At 43.5% G+C, this 23,307-nt stretch overlaps 1 protein-coding gene across 1 annotated transcript in view; it reads right to left on the reverse strand.

The window, feature by feature from the left end:
- The window catches only part of MYH9 (myosin heavy chain 9), a 1,134,272-nt gene that overhangs the window by 889,501 nt on the left and 221,464 nt on the right, over positions 1-23,307 (reverse strand). Inside the window, exon 4 of the mRNA XM_044075327.1 lies at positions 13,235-13,262. Coding sequence (XP_043931262.1) covers positions 13,235-13,262 — 28 coding nt within the window. The remainder of the gene's footprint in view (positions 1-13,234; positions 13,263-23,307) is intronic.

A 23,307-nucleotide genomic window follows, 5' to 3' on the forward strand; every position in this document is an offset into this window, starting at 1 on the left:
TGCGCCCCCTTGCTTGTTTATGTACCACATTACTGTGGCACTGTCAGTCTTTATTAGTTGTCCTGGGTGTAAGAGGTCCTTGAAAGCTGTTAAGGCATTCTGTACTACTGCTAGCATTTCTTTTTGATTGATATGCAGGTGTCTCGGATCTGTAGTCCATTTGCCCTGAATGCACTGTCCTGCCATGTGTGCTCCCCAGGCATAGTCCGATGCATCTGTTGTCATAGTTTGCCTGGCTGTGGGTAAGGTGAAAGGCTGACCCTTGAGGTGACATGCCTGTGCCCACCATAGAAACTCCTGCTGAAGGCAGGGAATGAGTGGCATCATTGTTTCCAAGCTGTGGCTGTGCTGAGTCCATACGCTTTTCAGGTACCATTGTAATTTCCTCATATGCAGTTTTGCAAATGGTATTAGTAGTATGCAAGATACCATGAATCCCAAGGCCTGCAGAATTTTTCTTGCAGGGAGTTGGGTCTTTGCTGCCATTATTTTGAAGTATCGAGTCAGCTGTTGCTCGTCTGGCGTAAGATGAGCCATCTGGGCCGTTGTATTCAAGCTGGCACCCAGGAATATTATGTTTTGTGAGAGCACTAGTCTTGATTTCTTTTTGTTTACTGTGTACTCTAGGCAACTTGTGTTTGACAAATGCCAGATGCTTTAAAAGAATGTCCTTGCTTTCTGCTTGAATAAGGCAGTCGTCCAGGTATGGGTATATCTGAATTCCTCTGTCTGCAGTATGCAATTACTGGTGCCAGGCATTTTGAGAAGACCCTGGGCGCAGTAGATAAGCCAAAGGGCAGTGCAGAGAATCAATAGTGGGTTGAACCTGCCCTGAAGCGGAGGTATCTTCTGCAATTTTGTCTGATAGGGACATGTAGGTATGCCTCCTTGAGGTCCAACGTTACTAGTCAAGCATTCTTGCCCAGCATGGGAAGAAGCTTCTATAGTGTTAGCATCTTGAATTTTGGTACTTGCAGATAGGTGTTCAGAATTGAAAGATCCAGAAGGGGTCTCCATGCTTTGTCCTTTCTTGGGACTAGAAAGAGTCTTGAGTAAAATCCTTGTCCTTGCTCCTGTGTAGGTACCTGTTGAATGGCTCTCATGTCCATGAGAGCTGTAATTTGTTTTTGTGCCTCTGTCCATTGATTTGGCGGCAGGTTTGGCATTCCTTTTATCCTTGGCAAGGTATGAAAGTGGAATCTGTATCCTTGTGAGACCATGTTTAGGACCCATTTGTCTTTTGTGATGATGTGCCAGTTGTCTGCAAAAAGAGCTAATTTTTATCCCAAGGGAGCTGCCAAGAGAGATTTGCTTGGTAGCTTGAGGGTCGAGTCATTGTGTTTGTCTTCTGCTAGTTTGGGGCCTGTCTTCTCCTGCTTTCTGGGTAGCAGTACCCCATTGGCGAGGTTTGTAAAGGCCTTGTGACTGACCTCTGCCCCTTGGGCGTCTGTATTTGCCCCACTGTGATCTGTCAGAAGCTTGAAAGGACCAGTTTTTTGTTGGCCAAGTTCTACTGAAACGAGGGGGTTGTACCTGTAAAAATATCCTTTACCGTCTGCATAGACTTTGCCTTATCCCCCATTTTCTTTAAAACCTCTTCTGCTTTGACACCAAATGCATCCTGCTGTAAAGGTGCATCCAATAATTTTGCTTCAACATGATCAGGTAGGGTTTGTTCTTTAAACGAAGCATGTCTACGTATGACAGACCCAGTAACAGCTGCTCTACAGGAAGCTTTCAATGAATCAAATCCACATTGTAAAGTATGTTTGCCCACCTGTTCAGCTGCATGCAACAGATCCTGCATTTCCTTGAATTCAGCCTGTTCAGAATGTGTGCTCATTGTTTGTTTTAATTGAGACATTAGGAATTTCTGATATTTCAGCCTGTGAAAAGCTGTCAATTTAATGCTCTCATAGTCAGGGTAGCCGAGGTGTATATCTTTTCCCCATCTATCTAGGGCTCTGGAATCACTTTCAGAGGGCACAGGATTTTTAGCCATAGAAGCTTTAGCCCCTTTGGGACCCTGGGAAATTGTTTCTGGGTCAGCCACAGGGCTTTTATAAAGGAATTTGAGAGAGTCGGGTACTCTGTAGTATCCGTCTTGTTTGGCTGGAGCAGGAGGTAGAGAGTCTGGATTTAGACTGGACTCCAAGTAAACATCATCCACTTGGTCTAAAACTGGAGGGATAGCCAGTGGTCTGTGCTGGGGTAGTAAAGGGAACTCTCGGAGCCTTTTATTAGAATCAGAGTAGTCCTGGCCTTCCCAGTGGAAATGTTCCCTCAAGGTATGTAAAGTTTCCCCAAAGGAGTAGTCTTCAGGGGGAGATGCTGAGGGAATAGAGTCTTCAGCATCAGAGTCTTCATATGGGGGAAAAGCGTAATCATGTTCCTCAGAAGAATCTGAGGAAATAGAAACCTGTTCAAAGGAAGCATAATCCTAGTCTTGATCTTTTATCTGGAGGGGGATGGAAACCCCTGATTAGGGTAATCAAATCTTCAGCCATCTTAAGCATCTGTTTCTTAGGCATGGGGCCTGGAACTGGAGACTGATGTACAGTCATTTTTGGTTTTAATGTAGTTTTAAGCTTAGCATAAGATTTAATGGTGAATGTAGCCGGTCTGAAGACACCTTCATGCAACCGAAGGTGTTTCTACTGCACCAGGATCTCCTTCTGCTCCGGTGTTGGAAGGGCCTAATGAAGATAGCTGCGACGGCCTAGTACACTCCGCTTGAGAATCCGAAGCTGTCTGGGGTTCCAATTCTGCGGTCATCGGGGCCTGAGTAGGCGCCTCACTGAAAACCGGAGAACCGGCGACAGGCCCAGCAGAGGCCTCGGAGTCTGGCTTGTTCCTAGCCTGCCTGTCCTTATCCTTGCGTTTCTTTTGCATGCCGGTCGTCGGCTGCTCAGACGGCATGATATAATTAAATTTCCTACCAAAGTAATGTCGTGCGAAGTCAAAACGGCGTTTTGATAGTTCGTTTATTAAACCTAGCACAAAACCGGCAAACTGACGTCGTGGTCTGGGCCTAGGCAAGGAATACAATAAGAATGGAAGGCCTTATGAGGTATTTGCTTCCCACAAGAAATGCAATTAACTTTTTCTGACATCAGACTGAGGCAAGAAAAGGTTCCCCAATGGGGTACTTAGCTTTATTGAAGACTTCGGACTGAAATTCGATTCGAAAATCTCAGGTGTCGGCCGACCGGCACTTGCAAACTGCTTTTGCTTCGGGCACCGCGCGGCAAGAAAGTCCGAAGAAAATGGCGTGTGTTATGAGCCTGCTCTAAAGTGAAGGAATTTCCTGCAGGATTCCCTTATGGGGATGTGGAGGTAGGCATCGTTTAGATCCAGGGTAACTAACCAGGCATTTTTTTGTCAGCCTAGGCAGCAGCTGCTGCAAAGTTAGCATTTTGAATTTGGGGACCACCAGGAAGGTGTTCAGAATGGATAGATCCAGGCTGGGGGACCAAGTGCCCTCTTTTCTGGGAACCAGGAATAGTCTGGAATGAAAGCCTTTGCCGGTTTGATCTGAGGGGACAGGCTCTACCGCCCCTTGGGATATTAGAGTTTGGACTTGTTTCAATGCCTCTGCTCACTGATTTGGAGGTAAATCTTGATACTCTTGGAATTGGGAGTTCCTTGGAGAATTTGTATCCTTGAAAAATTATCTTTAAGACCCATTGGACCTTGGTTACAGACGGCCAATTTTCTTTGCAGAGGGAGAGCCTTCTAGTTTTTGGCGAGTGGAAATAGGGCAGAGGGAGCGGAGATGGTCACAGAGTTTTTGCCACAAAGGAATGGCTTAGAACTTCCTGCCTTTGGAGCAGAAGTGGTCCACTGTTTGGTTCTCTGCTGTCTCTGGAATAGGAGTCTGGGTGGTCTGTCCCTGCGGGGCTTACCATGCCCCTGTCTGTTAGGTGCAGGAAAAGACAAGTGTTTTGAGGGGAAAATCCTGCTGAACCTAGGAGGTTGTACCTTAAGGAAGTCTTACTGTTTGCATAGATTTAGATTTTGCTTCGTCTTCCATCTTTTTTAAAGCACCCCTTCTGCTTTTTCTCCAAACAAGGGGTCCTTATTCAAAGGTGCATAAAGTAATTTAGATTTGACATGATCAGGGAGAGGTTGCTCCTTCAACCATGCACGTCTCCTAATGACAGATCCTGACACTGCTGCCCTGCTTGAGGTTTCTAGGGCATCATATCCACACTGTAATGAGTGTTTAGCCACTTAACAAGTAGAGCACAGTAAATCTGCTAACTCTTTCGAACTGGCACAGTCAGGAAAGGTTGAAATCTTTTGTTTTAATAGTTCCAAAGTGTGTTGTTGACATTTTAACATGTGGAACTGACAGTGGAGTCCTCATAGCAAAGGTCGCAGAGGTGTATACTTTTTTTTTTTTTTTTTTACCCCATCTGTCCAGAGCTCTGGAGTCCCTGTCAGAAGGAATAGAATTTTTTTTTTCAGAACTAGCCTTAGCTCATTTTGCTCCCAGTGTAATTACCTCCGGGTCTCCAGCAGGATTTCTGTACAGGTATGTAAAAATCCTGTTTTCAGTAATACCAGTCAGGTTTTCCGGGAGCAGGTGGGAGGGCATCAGGAGTTCAGCTGGATTCATGGTAGACATCAACCACCTCTAAGATTCGAGGGATGGCCAAGGGTCTGTGCTGGGGCAAGTCTAGAAACTCAGTCTTTTCTTAGACTGAGGGAAGACCTGGCATTCCCAGTGGAAATGTTCCCTGAGGGTCTGAAAGGTTTTCCCTAAAGGAAATATCTTCTGGTGAGGAGGCAGAAGGAATGGATTCCTCTTTATTTGAATCCTCACAAGCAGAGGTTGTTCCTCTTCAAACTCTGAATAGGAAGTCTCCTCAGAATCCTGTTCTGTTAGTACTTCAGGAGAAAGATCTTTCTTTTAGGAGTGGCCTGACTACCCCATTTAAGGATGAGGAGATCTTCTGCCATTTTAAGCATTTGACCTGGGGGGCGTGTGTGGAGCAGGGGTAAAATGGTGGCTAGTTAGTTTTCCGGGGTCTATATTAAAACTCCGAAAGTGCATGTATGACTACATAAGAGTACACCCATAATGCACAAAACCTGAAAATAGCGAATAGCCACGTAATAGAATTTTTCCCTAGGGAAAAAAACTTGAGGCCATTCGCTAAAAAAATAATTTAACACCATAAATAGGTCGGGGGCTTTGCCCCCCCCCCCAACTAAATAAACCAACTCAGAGATCGCACTATAGTGAAGGAAAGGGCAACTCCGTGAAGTTGGCCATCTCCTTGGCCCTATGACATTCATCAAATTGCTTAACTGCTATTCGATGAATATTAGTCACCGATTCCATATTCGCTCAGAAGCCTTTCTGTGCTTCTGATATAGACCCAGTTTTCTACGAGTGGCTGTGCCTCTAGACCCAAGAGTATCCAGGGGTCAGAGGAACAGCAGTCGAGACAAAAGTAGTCAGTTTTTGTCTAGATTCGGTAGTGCGACAAACATCCTCTGAAGCCGGTGCCTGCCTCTCATCTCCAGACCCAACCAAGGCAGAGGCAACCAAAGGCTTGAAAGACTAAGACTTCTGCAGCATACCGGACTCTGAAAGGGTCTCAGTAGAGGCCTGTGAAGGTACTGAATCTGGCATCAGGGGCTGCAAAGATACCTCGCTGAATTTCAGAACACTGACAACCTGCTTAGCAGTAGAGTCATTGGAAGGCTTAGGCTTGTGTGGTCTGTATCTTTATCCTTACATTTTTTCAGAACGTTGACGGACGCCATTTCGGAATGAAAATACCTGGCTACAAGAAGAGCTCTAAGATGAATGGTTCTCGTGTGAAAGGGCACAGAACCAGCAATGGGGGACGTCATGGTCTGGGCCTAAACAAGTGATGCAGTATGAATGGAAGTCAGTGTGGTATAGTGATGCAGTATGAATGGAAGTCAGTGTGGTATTTGCTTTCCACAGGTAAGAACTGTTAACTTTTTCGGACATTGGTTAGTGCAAGAAAAAAGGATCCCCCAACGGGATACTTGGCTTTAGATGTTTACAAGTAATTCAACCACTGGTAGCAACCAAGTACACTTGCTAACTGCTTCTGCTACGGGCTCCATGGCAAGAAAGACTGATGTAATGGCGTCTGCTGCCTTCCTTTATAGCACTGACGAGCTGACGTCACAGAGCAAGCAACAGCAGCAGACACAGAAAAACACCGACTCTGGTATTTGGGCCAGCTGAGGGCTACCACAGCAGGGATAACCCACAGGTGCGACTGCAAAAGTGAAATACGAAGAACATAAAGATTGACAGGGTCAATAGTAGTCTTAGTGGGCAAAACAGTCCTGTGTCAAAGCTCAGGTCACTATAATCTCTGCAGTAAAATTTCTAGCTGTATTTTGTACATCAGAAGGCATAACTGTCCATCGGTATTTGCTACACTGCTAAAAAGTACAGTTTTGTACCTACCATAAATGTAGATGTCCGAACAGGATTGCATCTGCAGTCCTTACAAATGGGTTGTCCTGTAGTCAGGCAGCCCTTCGGTCGGCCGGATTCCAAAGTCTGGGTCTGGCCTCGGCTGGTGTCGCACTTCACCCGACGTCATAGCTGCAGTTCTTCGGGTATAAAGGCATCAGCCGACGCCATTTTCCTCAGTGTTTCTTGCCCCAGATGCCAGTTGCCCTTTTGGATAAATGCCAATGTTTCCAAATAGTAGAAGGCAAACAAAAAATAATCATGTATGTACATATATACAAACAAATACACAAGAGATCCCCCCCCCAGCTAGCTATTAGGTGGGCAAATACCCTAGGAATACCACAGAGGGGAAGGAGGGTGGGTAATCCTGACTGCAGATGCAATCCTGTTCGGACATCTACATTTATGGTAGGTAAAAAACTGTACTATGTCCTTCAAGGATGCATCTGCAGTCCTTACAAATGGGTAGAATACCATAGCCAAAACTAGGGGAGGAGGAAGAATTATGGTGTTATTAGGATCCCTTGCAAAACAGTAGTGGCAAACCCTGCTCGGGATCTAGAGTATAAAGGTAAGTTATAATGCTTGGCAAATGTATGCACGGAGGTCCAAGTAGCAGCCTCTATAATGTCCTTGGTAGCCACTCCTCATAAGAAAGCTGTGGTAGTGGCTGTAGCCCTTGTAGAATGAGGCCTTATGTTCTGTGGAATTTGCTTTCCATGATAGGAGTAACAGAATCTAATGCAATTTCCTATCCACTTGGAGATTGTCTGTTTGGAAATTGCTTTTCCTTCCCTTCCTGTTGCATATGCTACCAGAAGCTGGTCAGTTTTTCTATTGCCCTTGGTTCTGTCCAGGTAGTAGCGTAACTGTCTATGTACATCCAAGGTATGCAGCAGTCTTTCCCCCCTGTTCTGTGGATTGGGAAAGAAGGTAGGTAGGTGGATTGCCTGGTTTAGAGACACTCTGGATACCACCTTAGGCATAAATGTAGGATTAGTTCTCATGGACACTATCTTGATGAAAGATTAGGAAGGGTTGTACTGCCATTAAAGCCTGTAGTTCCGAAACTCTTCTTGCTGAGGTAATTGCCAGCAGGAAAGCAGTCTTCCAGGATAGGTGTTGAAGATCTGCTGTTGCTGCTGGTTCGAAAGGGGGGGAAGTGTCATTTTTTCTAGCACAAAGTTCAAGTCCCATGCTGGCAATGGTGGCTTCCTAGGAGGTTTTACATTCTTAATTCCTCTCAGAAACTGCCTGAGTAGAGGATGCGAAAAGACAGGGGGATCGAAGCTGTATTCTGCAGAAATAGCTGATGCATGTATCTTGATGGAGGAATAGGACAGGCCTGTATGGAAAAGCTCTGCCAAATACTCCAGGATGTTGGCAATGTCTACCTTTGACACATCTTTGCCCCTCTCGGTACTCCAAATGAGAAACCTTTTCCATTTTCCTGCATAGTTCCTTCTGGTTGAGGGTCTGCGGGCCTCAAGGATAATGCCTTTAACCCTTTGGGATAAATCTGGGTTAGTTGCTGTTATGTAATGTTCCAGGCAGTCAGTTGCAGAGTTTTCAGGTTTGGATGCAGGATGTTGTAGTCTCTGAGTTAACAAAGGAATCAGGGGTAGTGTCCACATTTTCCCCAGAGACATGCTCCTCGGTAATGGGTACCAATGTTGTCTTGGCCAATCTGGAGCTATCAGAATTATCCTTGGACGTTCCTCTTTGATTTTCAATAGCACCTTGTGCATCAAAGGAAGAGGTGGGAATGCATATGCTGTCAGGCCTTTCCAACTGAAGGATAGAGTCCACCTTCCAAGCAAGTGGGTGGTATGTCCTTGTGCAGAATTTCTTGAGCTGGTGATTGAGTGGGGATGCGAATAGGTCTATTTGTGGCAGTCCCCATTTCTTTGTGATGGCCTTGAAGATGTCCGAGTGTAGCATCCATTCATCAGCATCAGAGGTAGTTCTGCTTAATATGTCTGCTAGGATGTTTTCTTCTCCCGGTACAAAAATTGCTTGTAACTGAATGTTGTAGCTCAGAGACATATTCCATAGGTCCAGAGCCATTCGGCATAGAGGGTATGAATGAGTGCCTCCCTGTTTGTTGATGTACCACATGACTGTGGTGTTGTCTGTCCTTATCAACTGGCCTTCTTGGAGGAATGGTCTGAAATTCTGGATTGCTAGTTTTACTGCCAGCATTTCTTTTTGATTTATGTGCAGGTGCAGCTGATCTGGAGTCCATAAGCCTTGTATGCACTTGTCCAGCATGTGGGCCCCCCAACCGAGGTCTGAGGCGTCCGTTGTGATGGTTTGGCTTGGTTGAATGCTGTGGAAGGGCAAACCTGGGTTTGACTGGCATGCCTGAGCCCACCATAGGAACTCTTGTTTCAGGCATGGAATTAGTGGTATTTTGGTTTCTAAGCTGTGCCTGTGTTGAGACCATAAATTCTTTAGGTACCACTGTAGCTTTCTCATATGCAGTCTGGCATGGGGGACCAGGATTATGCAGGATGCCATGAAGCCCAAGGCCTGCAGTAATTTCCTTGCTGTTAGTTTGTTCTGCTTTGTTAATGCCAAGAAGTAGAGAGGAAGTTGTTCTTGTTTTTCTGCAGTTAGGAATGCCATCTGTTTTACTGTGTCCAATTCTGCACCTAAGAAGGTTATTGTTTGGGATGGTATCAGTCTTGACTTTTTTATATTGACTGTGTATCCCAGGGCTTGTAGTAAGCAAATGACTCTTTGTAAGTCTTCTGTTAGTTTGTTTTTGTTGTCCGCTTGTATCAGGCAGTCGTCCAGGTATGGATAAATTTGGATTCCCTGAAGCCTGCAGTGAGCGATTACTGATGCCAGGCATTTCGTGAACACTCTGGGCGCAGTAGATAAGCCAAAGGGCAATGCTGAGAATTGATAATGCTCTGATCCTGCAAGAAATCTGAGGCATCTTCTGCAATTTGGTCGTATGGGGACGTGCAGGTATGCCTCCTTGAGATCTAGAGTTACCAGCCAGTATTCCTTGCCCATCATGGGAAGAAGTTGCTGTAGGGTCAGCATTTTGAATTTTGGAACAATGATGAAAGTGTTTAAAGCGGACAGGTCGAGAATAGGCCTCCAATTTTCCTCTTTTCTTGGTACCAGGAAGAGTCTGGAGTAAAATCCCTTGCCTTGTTCCATAGGTGGTATCCTTTCCACAGCTCTCATCCTTGCTAATTGAGCTATTTGTTTTAGAGCTTCTGTCTTTTGATTTGGTGGTAGGTTTGGCATTCCTCTTTTTCCTGGTAAAGTGTGGAAATGAAATCTGTAGCCTTGGTCTATAGTTTGCAAAATCCACTTGTCTCTTGTGATATAGTGCCAGTTTTTTGAAAATAAGGCTAACTTTCCGCCTAAGGGTGCTGCTATTTGTTCCCTGGTAGGTGGTGTCAGAGCCAAGTCACTGTGATTGTCCTGTTGCAGTGGTAGTGGTAGTGGTTGTGTCTGTGCCTCGTTGGTTGTTACCTTGCCACTGGCGTCCCCTGTAGGCACCTCCTCTGGATTGATTTCTGCCTCTTGAACGCCTATTCCTGCCTCTCTGAGTTTTAGAGGAGTCTGGAAAGGACCAATTTTTGGAAGGCCAGTTCCTGCTAAACCTTGGAGGCTGAACCTGTAAGAAATCTTTCACTGTTTGTACAGATTTTGCCTTCTCTTCCATTTTCTTCAGTACCTGTTGGGCAGGAGAACCAAATAAACTGACCTTATCCATAGGAGCATCTAATAGCTTTGCTTTAACATGATCCGGCAAGACCTGTTCTTTCAACCATGCATGCCTTCTTATAACTGTGCCAGTCATGGCTGATCTAAATGAAGCCTCCAGTGCATCATAGCCACATTTTAAGGAATGGTTACTAACCTGCTGAATGTTATTCACCATTTCTAGAACATATTTCTTATCTAAAGAATCATCAGAGGACAGTTTCTTAGTTAACTGATCAAGCATAAACTCTTGGTATTGGATCATATGAAACCGACAGTTCAATGCTCTAGCTGAGAGAGTAGCAGAGGTGTATACTTTTTTACCCCATCTCTCTAAGGACCTGGATTCCCTTTCAGAAGGGAGAGGGTTTTTAGCTGTGGTCGAAGCTACTGCCTTAGGCCCCTGGGAGATAGTCTCAGGATCTGCAAAAGGAGCCTTGTATAAATGGTGATGAGTGTCCGGGACCCTGTAGAACCTATCGGGCTTAGCAGGGGCTGGAGGTACAGTATCAGGAGCAGTGCAAGCATCAATGCATCATCCACAACAGGAAGAACTGGAGGTATAGCTAAAGGGCTATGTTGCGGTAAGTGTAAAAAGGTCCTAAGCCTTTTCCTTGAATCTGAGAAATCTTGTCCCTGCCATTGGAATTGCTCTCTCATGGCATGTAAAGTTTCCCCAAATGAAAATTCCTCTGGTGGAGAGGCAGAAGGAATCGATTCTTCAGCATCGGAATCTTCATAAGTAGAAAAAGGAGCCTCTGGATGGTCTGTAAGTAGAAAAAGGAGCCTCTGGATGGTCTGTATTTGTCTATCATCAGAAGAGTCATCTGAGGACACTGGCTCAGGGGGCTCTGCTCTAGGTCTCTTTTCTGGAGGTTGAGAGGCCCTGTCTGGGTGAGATTGGGATCCCCTTATTAAGGAGATGAGATCCTCTGCCAGAGTAAGCATTTGGGAACTGGAACTGGGCCTGTGAGAGGGGGGCTTAACAGGCACAGACTTAGAAGTTTTGGCTGCTTTAGCCCTGGCAAAGGCCTTTATAGACATGGCTGCAGGAGGCCTAGCAGCACCACGTGCTGGGGTAGAAACATCCAAAGGGATGGTGTCTGAAAATTCTTGTGAAACCACAGTAGTAGGTAAAACTTCAGAGGCCGATTCAACTAGAGTAGAAGGGGCCTCAGTAGTAGTCATGGATTCGGCTGAAGATTGAACCGTTTGCTCGGTTTCGGCCGAAACAGAGACACTCGCGGTTTGCTTAACCGTGGTTTCGGCCGAAACCGCGGACCGCGAGTCTCGGTCCTTTTCTTTGCGTTTAACAATTTGAGTAGTCGGAGGATCAGACGGCATTATGTATGCAAAATCTGAGCCGAAAAACTGTTCAGCAAACTCCGACCGACGTCTAAGCGTTCGTCGGTTGAAAGAAGCACAGGCTAAACAAGCTGCTACGTCGTGGTCTGGGCCTAAACAAGGTAAGCAGTAAGAGTGGAAATCTTTATGAGGTATTTGTTTCCCACAAGTTAAACAGTTATTCACTTTTTCTGACATCGGCTGAGGCAAGAAAGAGTCCCCAACGGAAGTCTTCGAAGTAGTATTCGGTAGTAGTAATCTCTGGATCTGACTGACCGGCACTTGCGAACAGCTTCTGCTTCGGGCGCCACGCGGCAAGAAAGACTGAGGAAAATGGTGTCGGCTGATGCCTTTATACCCGAAGAACTGCAGCTATGACGTCTGGTGAAGTGACACCAGCCGAGGCCAGACCCAGACTTTGGAATCCGGCCGACCGAAGGGCTGCCTGACGACAGGACAACCCATTTGTAAGGACTGCAGATGCATCCTTGAAGGACATCAGCCTCCAGTGAGGTTCACACCGTTGCAGATTAAACATCTTAACAGGCATCCTGAAAAAGATCCAATCACTGTCTAATCTGCACCCCCCCCCCAATATTCTACAATACCAATATAAAACCTTAAACTAAATGTGTATTCAAAATGCAAACCTGTAAACATAACTAAAATGCCATTTAAAGATGCATGCCTGCAGACACTAGAGGAAAAACACATTTTCAGTAGCTTTATATAATTTTGCAAATCCCCATTTCACGCCCCCCCCCCCCCCAAAAAAAAGAAATCCAAGTTCACCTTTAGTTTTCAGTGCATTCCCATTCAGTTGCAGAATAGCTTATGCTGTCAAAGTCCACAGTAAGTCTAAACAGCTACTGACTGAAGGGGAAAATCTTTGGATGACAGGATACACAATGGAAAGCCACGGTGTGGCCAAGGTGAAAATGTAAAGTCATGTTAACCAAAATTCAAGACTTCTAAAACTTGAACAATCTTAAAACTGCAACATCTGCATGTTGCCAACAAACCACTGCATTGTTCTATACAGCTAAAGTTAGATTTGCCTTGCACGCAGAAGTGCACAATATTCTGCATCAACCAAATGCCCTGTTTGAAACTAGATTGAGATGCATCTCAAAGAACATATAATGGAGTATAATTCCAGATGAAATAACCCTGTTCCAAAAAACTTGGCATATACTGACGCTTTCATGTCAAGTTATTCCAAGCCATACTAACTCACTGAACTCCACACTTCAAATACCTGCAATGCCCAATTCTATTTTTTTTTTCATCTCGCCTTCTCTGGTCCTTTTGCTTTCCCTGGACTTCCCCATTTCAGTTGTATACTATCAAGTATTCAATTTTGACTTAACCAAATCCACGCTCATTATGTTTGGTACTCTTACCCAACTGGTTTTCTCAGGAAGAAAATAAAGATTGATATTCACAGCTACAGATCCTGATCTCAAATCTTTACACTACAAATACAAATGTTAGCATGTTAAACTAATGCACACAAACCTTTTACAATTATGCAACTGCAATTTCATCATGTTTGCTGTATTGTTTGTACACTTCCAGGACATTTTTCTTCCAAAACATTTGTCAGTACATACACAAATGGAGCCCATCTCTCAGGGTGTCCACTGGAAAGCTACACAAAAAAAAAACCCACAAAAACAGACTTACGTGCAAAGAATGGACTGGTCTTCACGATCTGAAAAGCAATGAAAAGAAACAGGTTCACAGGTAATTCCAGACAAGTCAATTTGTTAACTATCACAAGCCAAGGCAACAACCCATATTCAGAAGTTCCCTCCAGTACACAAGACTATTAATTTACATGCTTTTTGACCTTCGGGGGACAGAAGCGTGACAACAGTAAAGGAGTCATATGCTTACCATAAGAGAGGAGCAGGTCCATCTTACTTAACTACAAGACTAATGCTGTTGGGCAACTTGGTATATGCAGCTTTAGTTAGGATACTAAATCTCACATTTACCCATAATACTCTCCATTAAGACCCTCCACACCAAATCTACATGCTTTGTCCACTTTGCATGGCAAACTAAAGAACTCTAGACAAAAGTTAGCATAAAGGGAAGGTGGGTATTATGTAAATGAAGATGGATCTGCACATCTATATTAAATATATAAAAGTACTCAAGAGCGTTTCCCGGTAACTAAAAGCCCCAAGTTGAACTTCCTAGGTGGTCCTCTTCATTGTAATCTGCCTCCAACTGACAAATAGCTAAAATGGGCAAAAAGGTACCAAGCACTCACATAAGTGCCAAGGAAGGAAAAGACGCAAGAAAACACGCTCAGCACTTTCATTCCAAACAAAAACTTCCTCAGATTATTCACTATTTCCTCTTTTCAACTCCTCCACTGCCACTATGCAGCCTAAAAATTAAACTCTTAGTAAAACTAATTACAGTAGAGACTTTACTATCTGAACTAATTGGGACCTAGGGTAGTTCGCATAATCAAACATATAACTGAATCAGATTTAAAAACTCTAAAATCTTTTTTTCTGCACACAGGAATACACTTCTGAACCATTCAGACTCCAGTGAACAAGAACATTTTTCACACAGCTAGCTACATACTCAAACATGCTCAGCAAATATGTATAATGTTTACATATTCATACTTTTTTCCCTAAAACTTTGGAAGGCTGCTCCTGACTGAAGTTTGATAAAACAGATATTCTGATAATAGACTACTGTAAAACATGTCAAATTATCTGTACATCAGAAATTACCCCATGTTTTGTTAAAAAAATTGTATAAAAGGCTGTTACAAATGTTTAAGGGTCAGCAAGGCTGGGGTTTGAGGCATTCAGTTCAATCTGCCAATGAGGCTCCCCAGATTCAAGCCTGACAGGCCAACACCCCACCCCCCACAAAAAAAAATCTGAAATCTGGTACTTTTTTTTTGGGGGGGGGGGTGCAAGCTTTTTATATCGCACACAATCCTTACTGTGCTAGCACAAGGCATTGGTTAAAAATCGGCTTTTTTGCTGCATACAAATGCTGAAATTCTCTCAAATGCTCAGTCTTATTCACATAAAAAGGACAAGAGCAGCACTACTCCGAATATACCACCCCTTGAAGTTACAACCAAACCATCACTGGTCTAACATGTGGATATCCTGCCTCCGATTACTACCAACCAAAGACAGACTTGGATCTAAAAAAGTTACTCTACTCTCAGTAACACAAAAACACACACATAGCAAGCTTCAAAACATTAAAAGGCTGCATTTTGAAAATAAACTTGGGAGGTAGCCACTACAATTGAAACTGGTCATCTGATTAGACTGCAAAGGATCATACTTTTAACAGAAATTGAAAAATCAACCACACAATAAGAATATTACCAGCAAGAGTCCCTCCTAAGGATTTTGATTCCATCTAGAGACTCTGAACTAAGAATATCCACACAGTGCAATATACATTACCGCTCTTTGTATAACTGGGGAAAGATGAACTGACTGACTCAAAGCTAGATTGTGGTATATACCTTTGGCCTTGAAAGGGCTTGTGCACATGAAAGCCATCTCATAAAATAAGTGGATTGGGCAGGCAAGCACAAAAACTAATTCCTCTGGTTGACATAATTGCAACCAGAAAGTTTCTCAAGACAAATATTACTGTTCTGTAAAGGTCAGTACAACTGGTTGAAAAATATGCATTTCCACTACAAGGATTCCACTTCCACTGAGATTCCAGTGGGTTCTTGCAATAAGCTTCAGAAAGGCTTTGCATATTTTCAACTGTTGTAAGAGGTACAGACTGAAGGTTTAAGCGCAAATTAAAAGTTGTGTAAATCTTACCATAATTTACCTAAAGGATCTCCAAGGACAGCTCAATGTCCGGACAACATACCAAAGCCTTTACATCCTCCCAGCACTGTACGTCAGTTGTACATTCTGCCCCCATGCGTAGGGCATAAAGGTGACATACATACTCTGAATACTTAGAACTGAAGTGCTGTACCCCAGTGGAAGGGAGAAAGTACAGTTGTGTACACTTATCATACATGTAGATGTTGGAGTGTATTCACGGTTGCAGTCATTACATTTGGGTAATCCTGCTGGCAGGTTGCCCTCAGTCGGCCTGAATAACCAAGTCTTGGGTCCTGCATCGGCTGTAGTCTCCTCTTCCATGACATCAGGGGTATAAAACATGCAGCCAACACCATGCCATTTTAATGTTTTTCTTACTCCAAATGTCAGGTGCCCCCCAAATGGGGAGCAAAAATATATAAACTGTAAATATATAAATGCACCTTAGAAACATAAAATTTACCTTCAACTAAAAGCAAATACACCACAAAGGCTTTTGAGTATAGTGAAGGAAAGAAAAGGTATAGAAAGGGGGGTGGCGGGTGGGTAACCCGGACTGCAACAGTGAATACACTCTTACATCTACATTTATGGCAAGTGTCACGAATGTACTATGTTCTTCGTGTTTTACTGCTGCAGTCATTACATTTGGGTAGAATCCCAAAGCTATGGATGGGAGGATGGAACTATAACAGCATTAGGAGCAGCTATAAGGCCCTGCAGGACTGCAGTGGCAAAGCCTGCCCTAGATTTAGAGGAGAGGGGTAAATAACACTTTGTGAACTTATGAACAAAGCTCCAAGTAGCAGCTTCTAGAATGTCTTTAGTTGGGACCCCTCTGAGAAAAGCTTCTGAAGTAGAGGCAGCCCTGGTGGAATGGGATTTGATCCCCTTGGGCACAGGTTTACCATTGTGAAAATAGCAGAAACGGATGCAGTGGCTTATCCATTTAGAAATAGTCTGCTTTGATATAGCCTTCCCCACTGATCTTGCAGCAAATGTTACCAGTAGTTTCTCAGACAGATTTTGTTCTGTTTAAGTAGAATCTTTAGTGGTCTGTGCACATACAATGAATGCAGAATCAGCTACCCCTCGTTTTGCGGACTTGGGAAAAAAGTTGGCAGGTGAATGGTCTGGTTAAGAGCCACACTGGATACCACCTTACACATAAAGGAAGTGTTGGTCCTGAGGAACACCCTGTCCGGGTAAAATCTAATGAAAGGCTCTACTGCCATGACAGCCTGTAGTTCCGAAACCCTTCTAGCTGAAGTGACTGCCAAGCGAAAAGCTGTCTTCCAAGACAGAAATTTTATATCCACAGTAGCAGCTGGTTCAAAAGGAGGCAGGGTGAGTTTTTCCAGCACAAAATTGAGGTCCCATGCAGGAGTTGGTGCTCTCCTGGGAGGCCTTAAATTTTTGGCCCCTCTGAGATGCTGTTTTAGCAGTGGATGAGAAAAGAGGGGAGGCTCTGTGTTGTAATAAGCAGAGATGGCAGAGGCATGGATTTTTATTGAAGAAAAGGATAGGCCCTTGTCAAGCACCTCAGTTAAGTATTGTAAAATCTGAGGAATATTGGGCCTTGATGCGTCTATTCCTTGTGCTTGGTTCCAAGCAGAATCTCTTCCATTTATCAGCATAAGATTTTCTAGTACTAGGCCTTCTGGCTTCCAAAATGACATTCACAGGTTTACCAAGATGTGGTTTGAATAATTAGTTGATTAACTGAACCAGGAAAGCACGAACAAATTCAAAAACCAGGAACTACAGTAATCAAAAGTAATGAACCGAATGAAGCTGTGAAAGAATTTAATGAAGCGCTTTTCGTTTGCACAATATGCAAACTTCTTCAGACAAAATGTTAACATTCAATAACACATAATTAAGTTCAGGTTGAATTAATTAGCCAATCCAATTAAGGCAAACCTACTTATCCACCTTCTTAAAGACACGAGTAACTAAATATTTCACTGTCACAAAAAATATATTCACTAAATATTAAGTCTATCATGAAATAAAGGCCAACATAAAACAATATAAAGAAGATAAAATGAAAACATAATAAAACTTGCGTGTAACCTACAGTGTTTACATAAGTTTAAATTCATTTGTACAAGCTGGGCTGATAATCTATCAACACAGCATCACCTCTTTAAGCTTCTCAGTTTCAAAATGCTGCTTAAAGAACAGCTTTCGTTCAGGCCTGGAAAATTATAGGCATCAAGTCTAATCTGCAAATCTAACAAATTCCTCCAGCTGTAAAGGTGAAGGACCTCCCTTAATATCATGAAAAATGTGGTCAATAACTAAAAATTTAAAACTATGTTCTATATGACCAAGAATATGCATTGTCCTGCTTTTTCCTACTGCTGGCATATTGATGCTCATATATTCCATCACAGAGCCTCTGCTCCGTTTTACCTACATAAAAAGCAGGACATCTTTGACACTCAGCTAAACAACTATTTTTGAATTACAGTTAGCCCTGCATTTTAATTTATACTGAATGCCTTGCACAGTAAACCGGTTAACCTCTACTACCATACTTGCAAAAGTTACACCCTTGGCATTTGTACATCCCTGTTTTGGGATAAGTATGACGTTGTTCAAAAAGGGATTTCAAGTTTTTTCCCTTTCTAAAAGTGACGCTAGGATTGTCACCCATTTTAGTATAAATACCAGGGTTACTTTTAAACAAACCCCAATTTTTCCGAATAATGTCTAAACAAGTGCAACTATGCATATTGTATGTAATGATAAACCTTGGTCTAGAATTACTAGGTGTAACAGAAGTATAATCCGTGTTGTTGGACATTACTTCAGAATTTATTACCTGTTGCATCTGCATATGTTTAATACTCACAATAGGTTTGTACATGCCATTCATCCTTTTATATTTGACCTCATCTATCAAATCATCTATCAAAGTTGCAGGGTACCCACGATGTAAAAACATACTTAACTGGCATTTATCACCAAAATCCACCTCCTGGCTCAATACGTGCAGCCCTCACTAACTGGCCCTTAATAACGGACCGCTTCTGATATGGGTGGCAGCTTGAAAAGTGCAAGAAGGAATTTGCATGTGTTTTTCCTATGAATTCTTGCCACAAAGCTATTTAATTCACTATTCTTGGATAACCAGATATCTAGATATGCTATTGCTTCCGTGTTGTATGTGGAAGTAAACCGCAAAAATTGAGTAGATGCATTAAATTGATTCAAGACCATTTTACTGATCTCATCAACATTAAGTAAAATAAAAATGCCGTCCAGGTAGTGTGATGAGTTCTTGTGCAGAATTTGCCCAACTGATAGATCCATGTCTGCGCTTCCCCATTTCTGTGTCAACATGCTGAAGGATTAGTGGATCCAGTTTCCAATTGTGCAGGTCCATAAGATTTCTCCTTAGGTTGTCTGCCAGAGTATTTTGCTTTCCTGGCAGGAACAGAGCTTGAAGATGCATTTGGTAATTCAAGGCTGTGTTCCACAAGGCCATGGCTAGTCTGCAAAGGGAGTAGGAATGGGTAACCCCACCCCCCGCTTGTTTATGTACCACAACTGTGGTGTTGTCAGTCTTTATCAGTAGTTGTCCTGGATGAAGTAAGTCGTTGAAGACTGTCCGAGCATTCTGAACTAGAATTTCTTTCTGGTTGATATGCAGATGCAATTGGTTTGGGCTCCATTTGCCCTGAATGCATCTCCCTGCCAGGTGGGCCCCCCAAGCATAGTCTGATGCATCTGTAGTTAGGGTTTGGGTGGCAGGGGGTAGAGTGAATGACAGTCCCTTGTTTTGGTGACATCTCTGCCCACCAAAGAAACTCCTGTTGTAGGCAGGGAATGAGAGGAATCAGTGTTTCTAGGCTGTGAATGTTGACTTCATAAACTTTTTAGGTACCATTGAAGTTTCCTCATATGCAGTATCTTATATGGAATTAGTAAAATGCAGGATGTCATGAAACCCAAAGCCTGCAGAGTTAGTCTTGCAGATAACTGGGTTTTTGTTGCCATTTGATTGAAGTATGTTGTCAATTGTATTTGTCTGGCGTGAGGTAAGCCATCTGGGCAGTTGTATTCAAGCTTGCACCCAGGAATGTAATTATTTGAGAGGGTACCAGTTGTGATTTCTTTTCATTTATGGTGTACCCTAGACATGCTAGAACCTTTTACAAACGCCAGATATTGAAGAGTGTCCTTGTCTTCTGCCTGAATGAGACAGTCCAAATAAGGATAAATTTGAATGCTTCTTTGTCTGCAGAATGCGATTACTGGTGGCAGACACTTTGTAAAGACCCTGGGCGCAGTAGATAAGCCAAAGGGCAGTGCAGAGAACTGGCAATGCAAAAAACCTTCTTTGAAGCAGAGGTATCTTCTGCAAGATTCCCTTATTGGGATATACAGGTATGTCTTAAGTCTAGAGTTACTAACCAAGCATTCTTGCCTAGCATAGGCAGTAGCTGTTGTAAAGTCACCATTTTGAATTTTGGAATGTCCAGGAACGTGTTCAGAATCGATAAGTCCAGTACTGGATGCCATGAATAGTCTTTTCTGGGTACCAAGAACAGTCTTGAATAAAATCCTTGTCCTTTTTCCTTTTCTGGTACCAGTTGAATAGCCCCCATATCCATGAGGGACCTAACTTGTTTCTGAGCCTCTGCCCACTGGTTTTGTGGCAGATTTGGCCATCCGTTTGGAACTGGCAAAGTATGGAAATGAAATCTGTACCCCTGGGATACTATGTTTAATATCCACTTGTCCTGGGTTATTAACTGCCAATTTTGAGCATGAAGTGCTAGTTTTCCCCCAAGGGGGCTGCCAAAAGATAAGTGCTTGGAGATTGTAGAGGAAAGTTAGACTGCTTACTGCAGGGTTGTGCCTTGTTACCTCCAGATTTGGAGGTGGAGGCACCCCATTGCTTTGACCGGTAAGATCCCTGTGCTTGATATCTACAGCCTTTTGAGCACCTGGGTTTGCCCTGAGTGGCTGTTGGACACAGGAAAGGACCAATTTTTAGTAGGCCAGTGCCTACTGAACCTGGGTGGCTGCACTTGCAAGAAATCTTACAGTTTGCAGCATAGATTTAGCTTTGTCTTCCATTTTCTTTAAAACCTCTTCTGCCTTATTACCAAACAGAGTATCATGCTGCAAAGGGGCATCCAACAAATTAGCTTTAACATGATCAGGCAGATTTTGCTCCTTGAGCTAGGCATGACATCACAGATCCAGTAATGGCAGCCCTACAAGAGACCTCCAAGGAATCAAAACCACATTGCAAAGTATGCTTTCCAACCTGTTCTGCGGAATGCAATAAATCCTGTAATTCTATTTTCCACACAATCAGAAATCAACATTTTCTGTTTCAATAAGCCCATAACATGCTGTTGATATTTAAGCATATGAAACTGGCAGTTTAAAGCCCTGATTGCCAAAGTTGCAGACTTATAAAACCTTCTTACCCCATCTATCTAGTGCCCTGGAATCTCTATCAGAAGGGGTAGGATTTTTGGCTGTAGAAGCCTTTACACCCTTGGGACCCGGAGAAAGTCTCAGGATCAGCAGCAGGATTTTTGAAAAGAAATTTGTGGAAGTCAGGAACCCTGTAATATCTGTCTGGCTTACTAGGAGCCGGAGGCAGGGAATCAGGAGCCATGCTAGATTCAGAGAACACATCAACAATGTCTAAAACAGGAGGTACTGCCAAAGGCCTATACTGAGGAAGGAAGAAATCCCAAGCCTCTTTTTTGGATTCAGAGAAGTCCCGACTCTCCCAGTGAAAATCTTCCCTTAAAGTATGCAAAGTCTCTCCAAAAGAGAGATCCTCAGGAGGAGATGCAGATGGGATGGATTCCTCTGCATCAGAATCCTCAAAGGGGGAACAGAAAATTCCTGATCAGAAGAAATGGAAACCTGATCTGAAGTTTCATAATCAGTGCCTTGCCTAGGCCTCTTAACAGGGGGGTTGGGAACCCCTGATTCAAGGTAATTAAATCCTCAGCCATTTTGATCATTTGTTTTTTTAGGCATAGGGCACGTGGCTCATGCGTCACTTTTTTTAGACATAGTTTTTGACCTTGGTTTTGTTGACTGCGTCAGTTTAATATAAAACTGTTGAGGCCTGAAAACACCCTCAGAAGCAGGTGTGCCTGCTCAGTGGCTCTGGACACATCCAAGGGAGAGACCTCCACGGGTTCAATACTTTGCGAATCTCGTCGCATACCAGACTCCGAATGGGGCTCGGTAGAGGCCTGCAACTCAAAAGTAGCAGGTACCAGGGGCTACGAAAGCACCTCACAGAGTACCGGCGAACGGGCGACTGGCTTAGCTTAGTCTGTTTTGGACCTAGACTGTCTTTTTACTTGCATTTTTTGTTAACTCCAGTAGTTGGATTGCTAACAGACATTTCAGGGTAGTTAAATCTTGAGCCAAAATATTCAGAAGCAAAAATATACAGACACTTAGCGCGTTGGTTAAATTTAGCACAAAACTGACAGCAAGGCACATTGTGATCAGGGCCTAGGCAAGGAATACAGTACAAATGAAAATCCTTGAGGTATTTGCTTTCCACAAGTAATGCAATTATTAACTTTCACTGACAGCGGTAAGGATCAAGAAAAAGTTTCCTAACGGGGTACTTGGCTTTAGCTTCAAGACTTCAGTTCTGAAACCCGAAAACGAAAATTTCAGGAGTCGGCAGATCGGCACTTGCAAACTGCTTCTGCTTAGAGCACCGCACGGCAAAAAAGACAGATTAAAATGGTGTCGGCTGTATGTTTTATAGACCTGACGTCATGGAAGAGGAGACCGCGACTGACACAGGACACAAGACTTTGTTATTCAGGCCAACTGAGGGCAACCTGCCAGCAGACTACCCAAATGCAATGACTGCAACAATGAAACACTAAGAAACGTCATGCACACTCAGAAGGAAAGAAAATATGGCAAGGTCGCAAATGCCCCTCGTTCATCAAACTGTTTCCATCAGAAGAAAGCTAAAGGGAATGTCTGAATAAAATGCTAAAAAGGCCATCTACTGTTATGGTAGGACTTTACACAACTGTAACAAGTCTTTCCATATCAGTGTTGCAGTATTCGCCACCTATTGGAGAATACAAAAGCTTCTGTAAAGTACAGTTGTGTACACTTGCCATAAATGTGGATGTTAAGAGTATTCACTGTTGCAGTCATCACACTTTATCCTGCCAGGGGTAGCCCTCAAGTCAGCCCGAATACCAGAGGCTTAGTATTTCTCCATCAGTTGCCGTCGCTCCAGGACTGACGTCTGGTAGTCAGTGGTATAAAATCAGGCAGCCGATGCCATTACACCAGTTTTGCTTGCCCCAACTGTCTGGAGCTAGGTTATGGTGGAAGACCACCACCAGTAGAAAGTAAATACCAAAAATTCCCTGTAAGGAGAGGGGGGAAACCAGGACTGCAAACAGTGAATACACTAACATCTACATTTATGGTAAGTGTACACAACTGTACTATGTTTTTCGTGCTTCACTGTTGCAGTCATCACACTTGTGTTGATTCCCAAAGCTGAAAAGGGTGGAGGCAGTCGAGACTGGGAGCTGGCTTGGATGCCCTGGCAAGACTGCAGTGACAAAGGCTGCCCTGGATTTAAAGCTACGCAGATGGTAATGCTTGGTGAAGGTATTAACAGAAGTCCATGTTGCAGCCTCCAGGATGTCTCTGGTGGGGACCCCTCTGAGAAAAGCTGCAGAGGTGGAGGTTGCCCTGGTGGAATGCATTCTGATCCCCTTTGGGGACAGTTTCCTGTGCTGTTAGTAGCAGAAATGGATACAATGTGCTATCCATTTGGAGATTGTTTGGATATGGCCTTGCCCTCTGCCCCTTCTGCGAAGCTGACTAGCAATTGGTCAGTTTTTCTAAAAGCTTTAGTCCTATCCAGAT

Source organism: Protopterus annectens, chromosome 1.part1 (assembly GCF_019279795.1).
Source record: "Protopterus annectens isolate FY-2018-M chromosome 1.part1, PAN1.0, whole genome shotgun sequence".
Classification (NCBI taxonomy): domain Eukaryota; kingdom Metazoa; phylum Chordata; order Ceratodontiformes; family Protopteridae; genus Protopterus; species Protopterus annectens.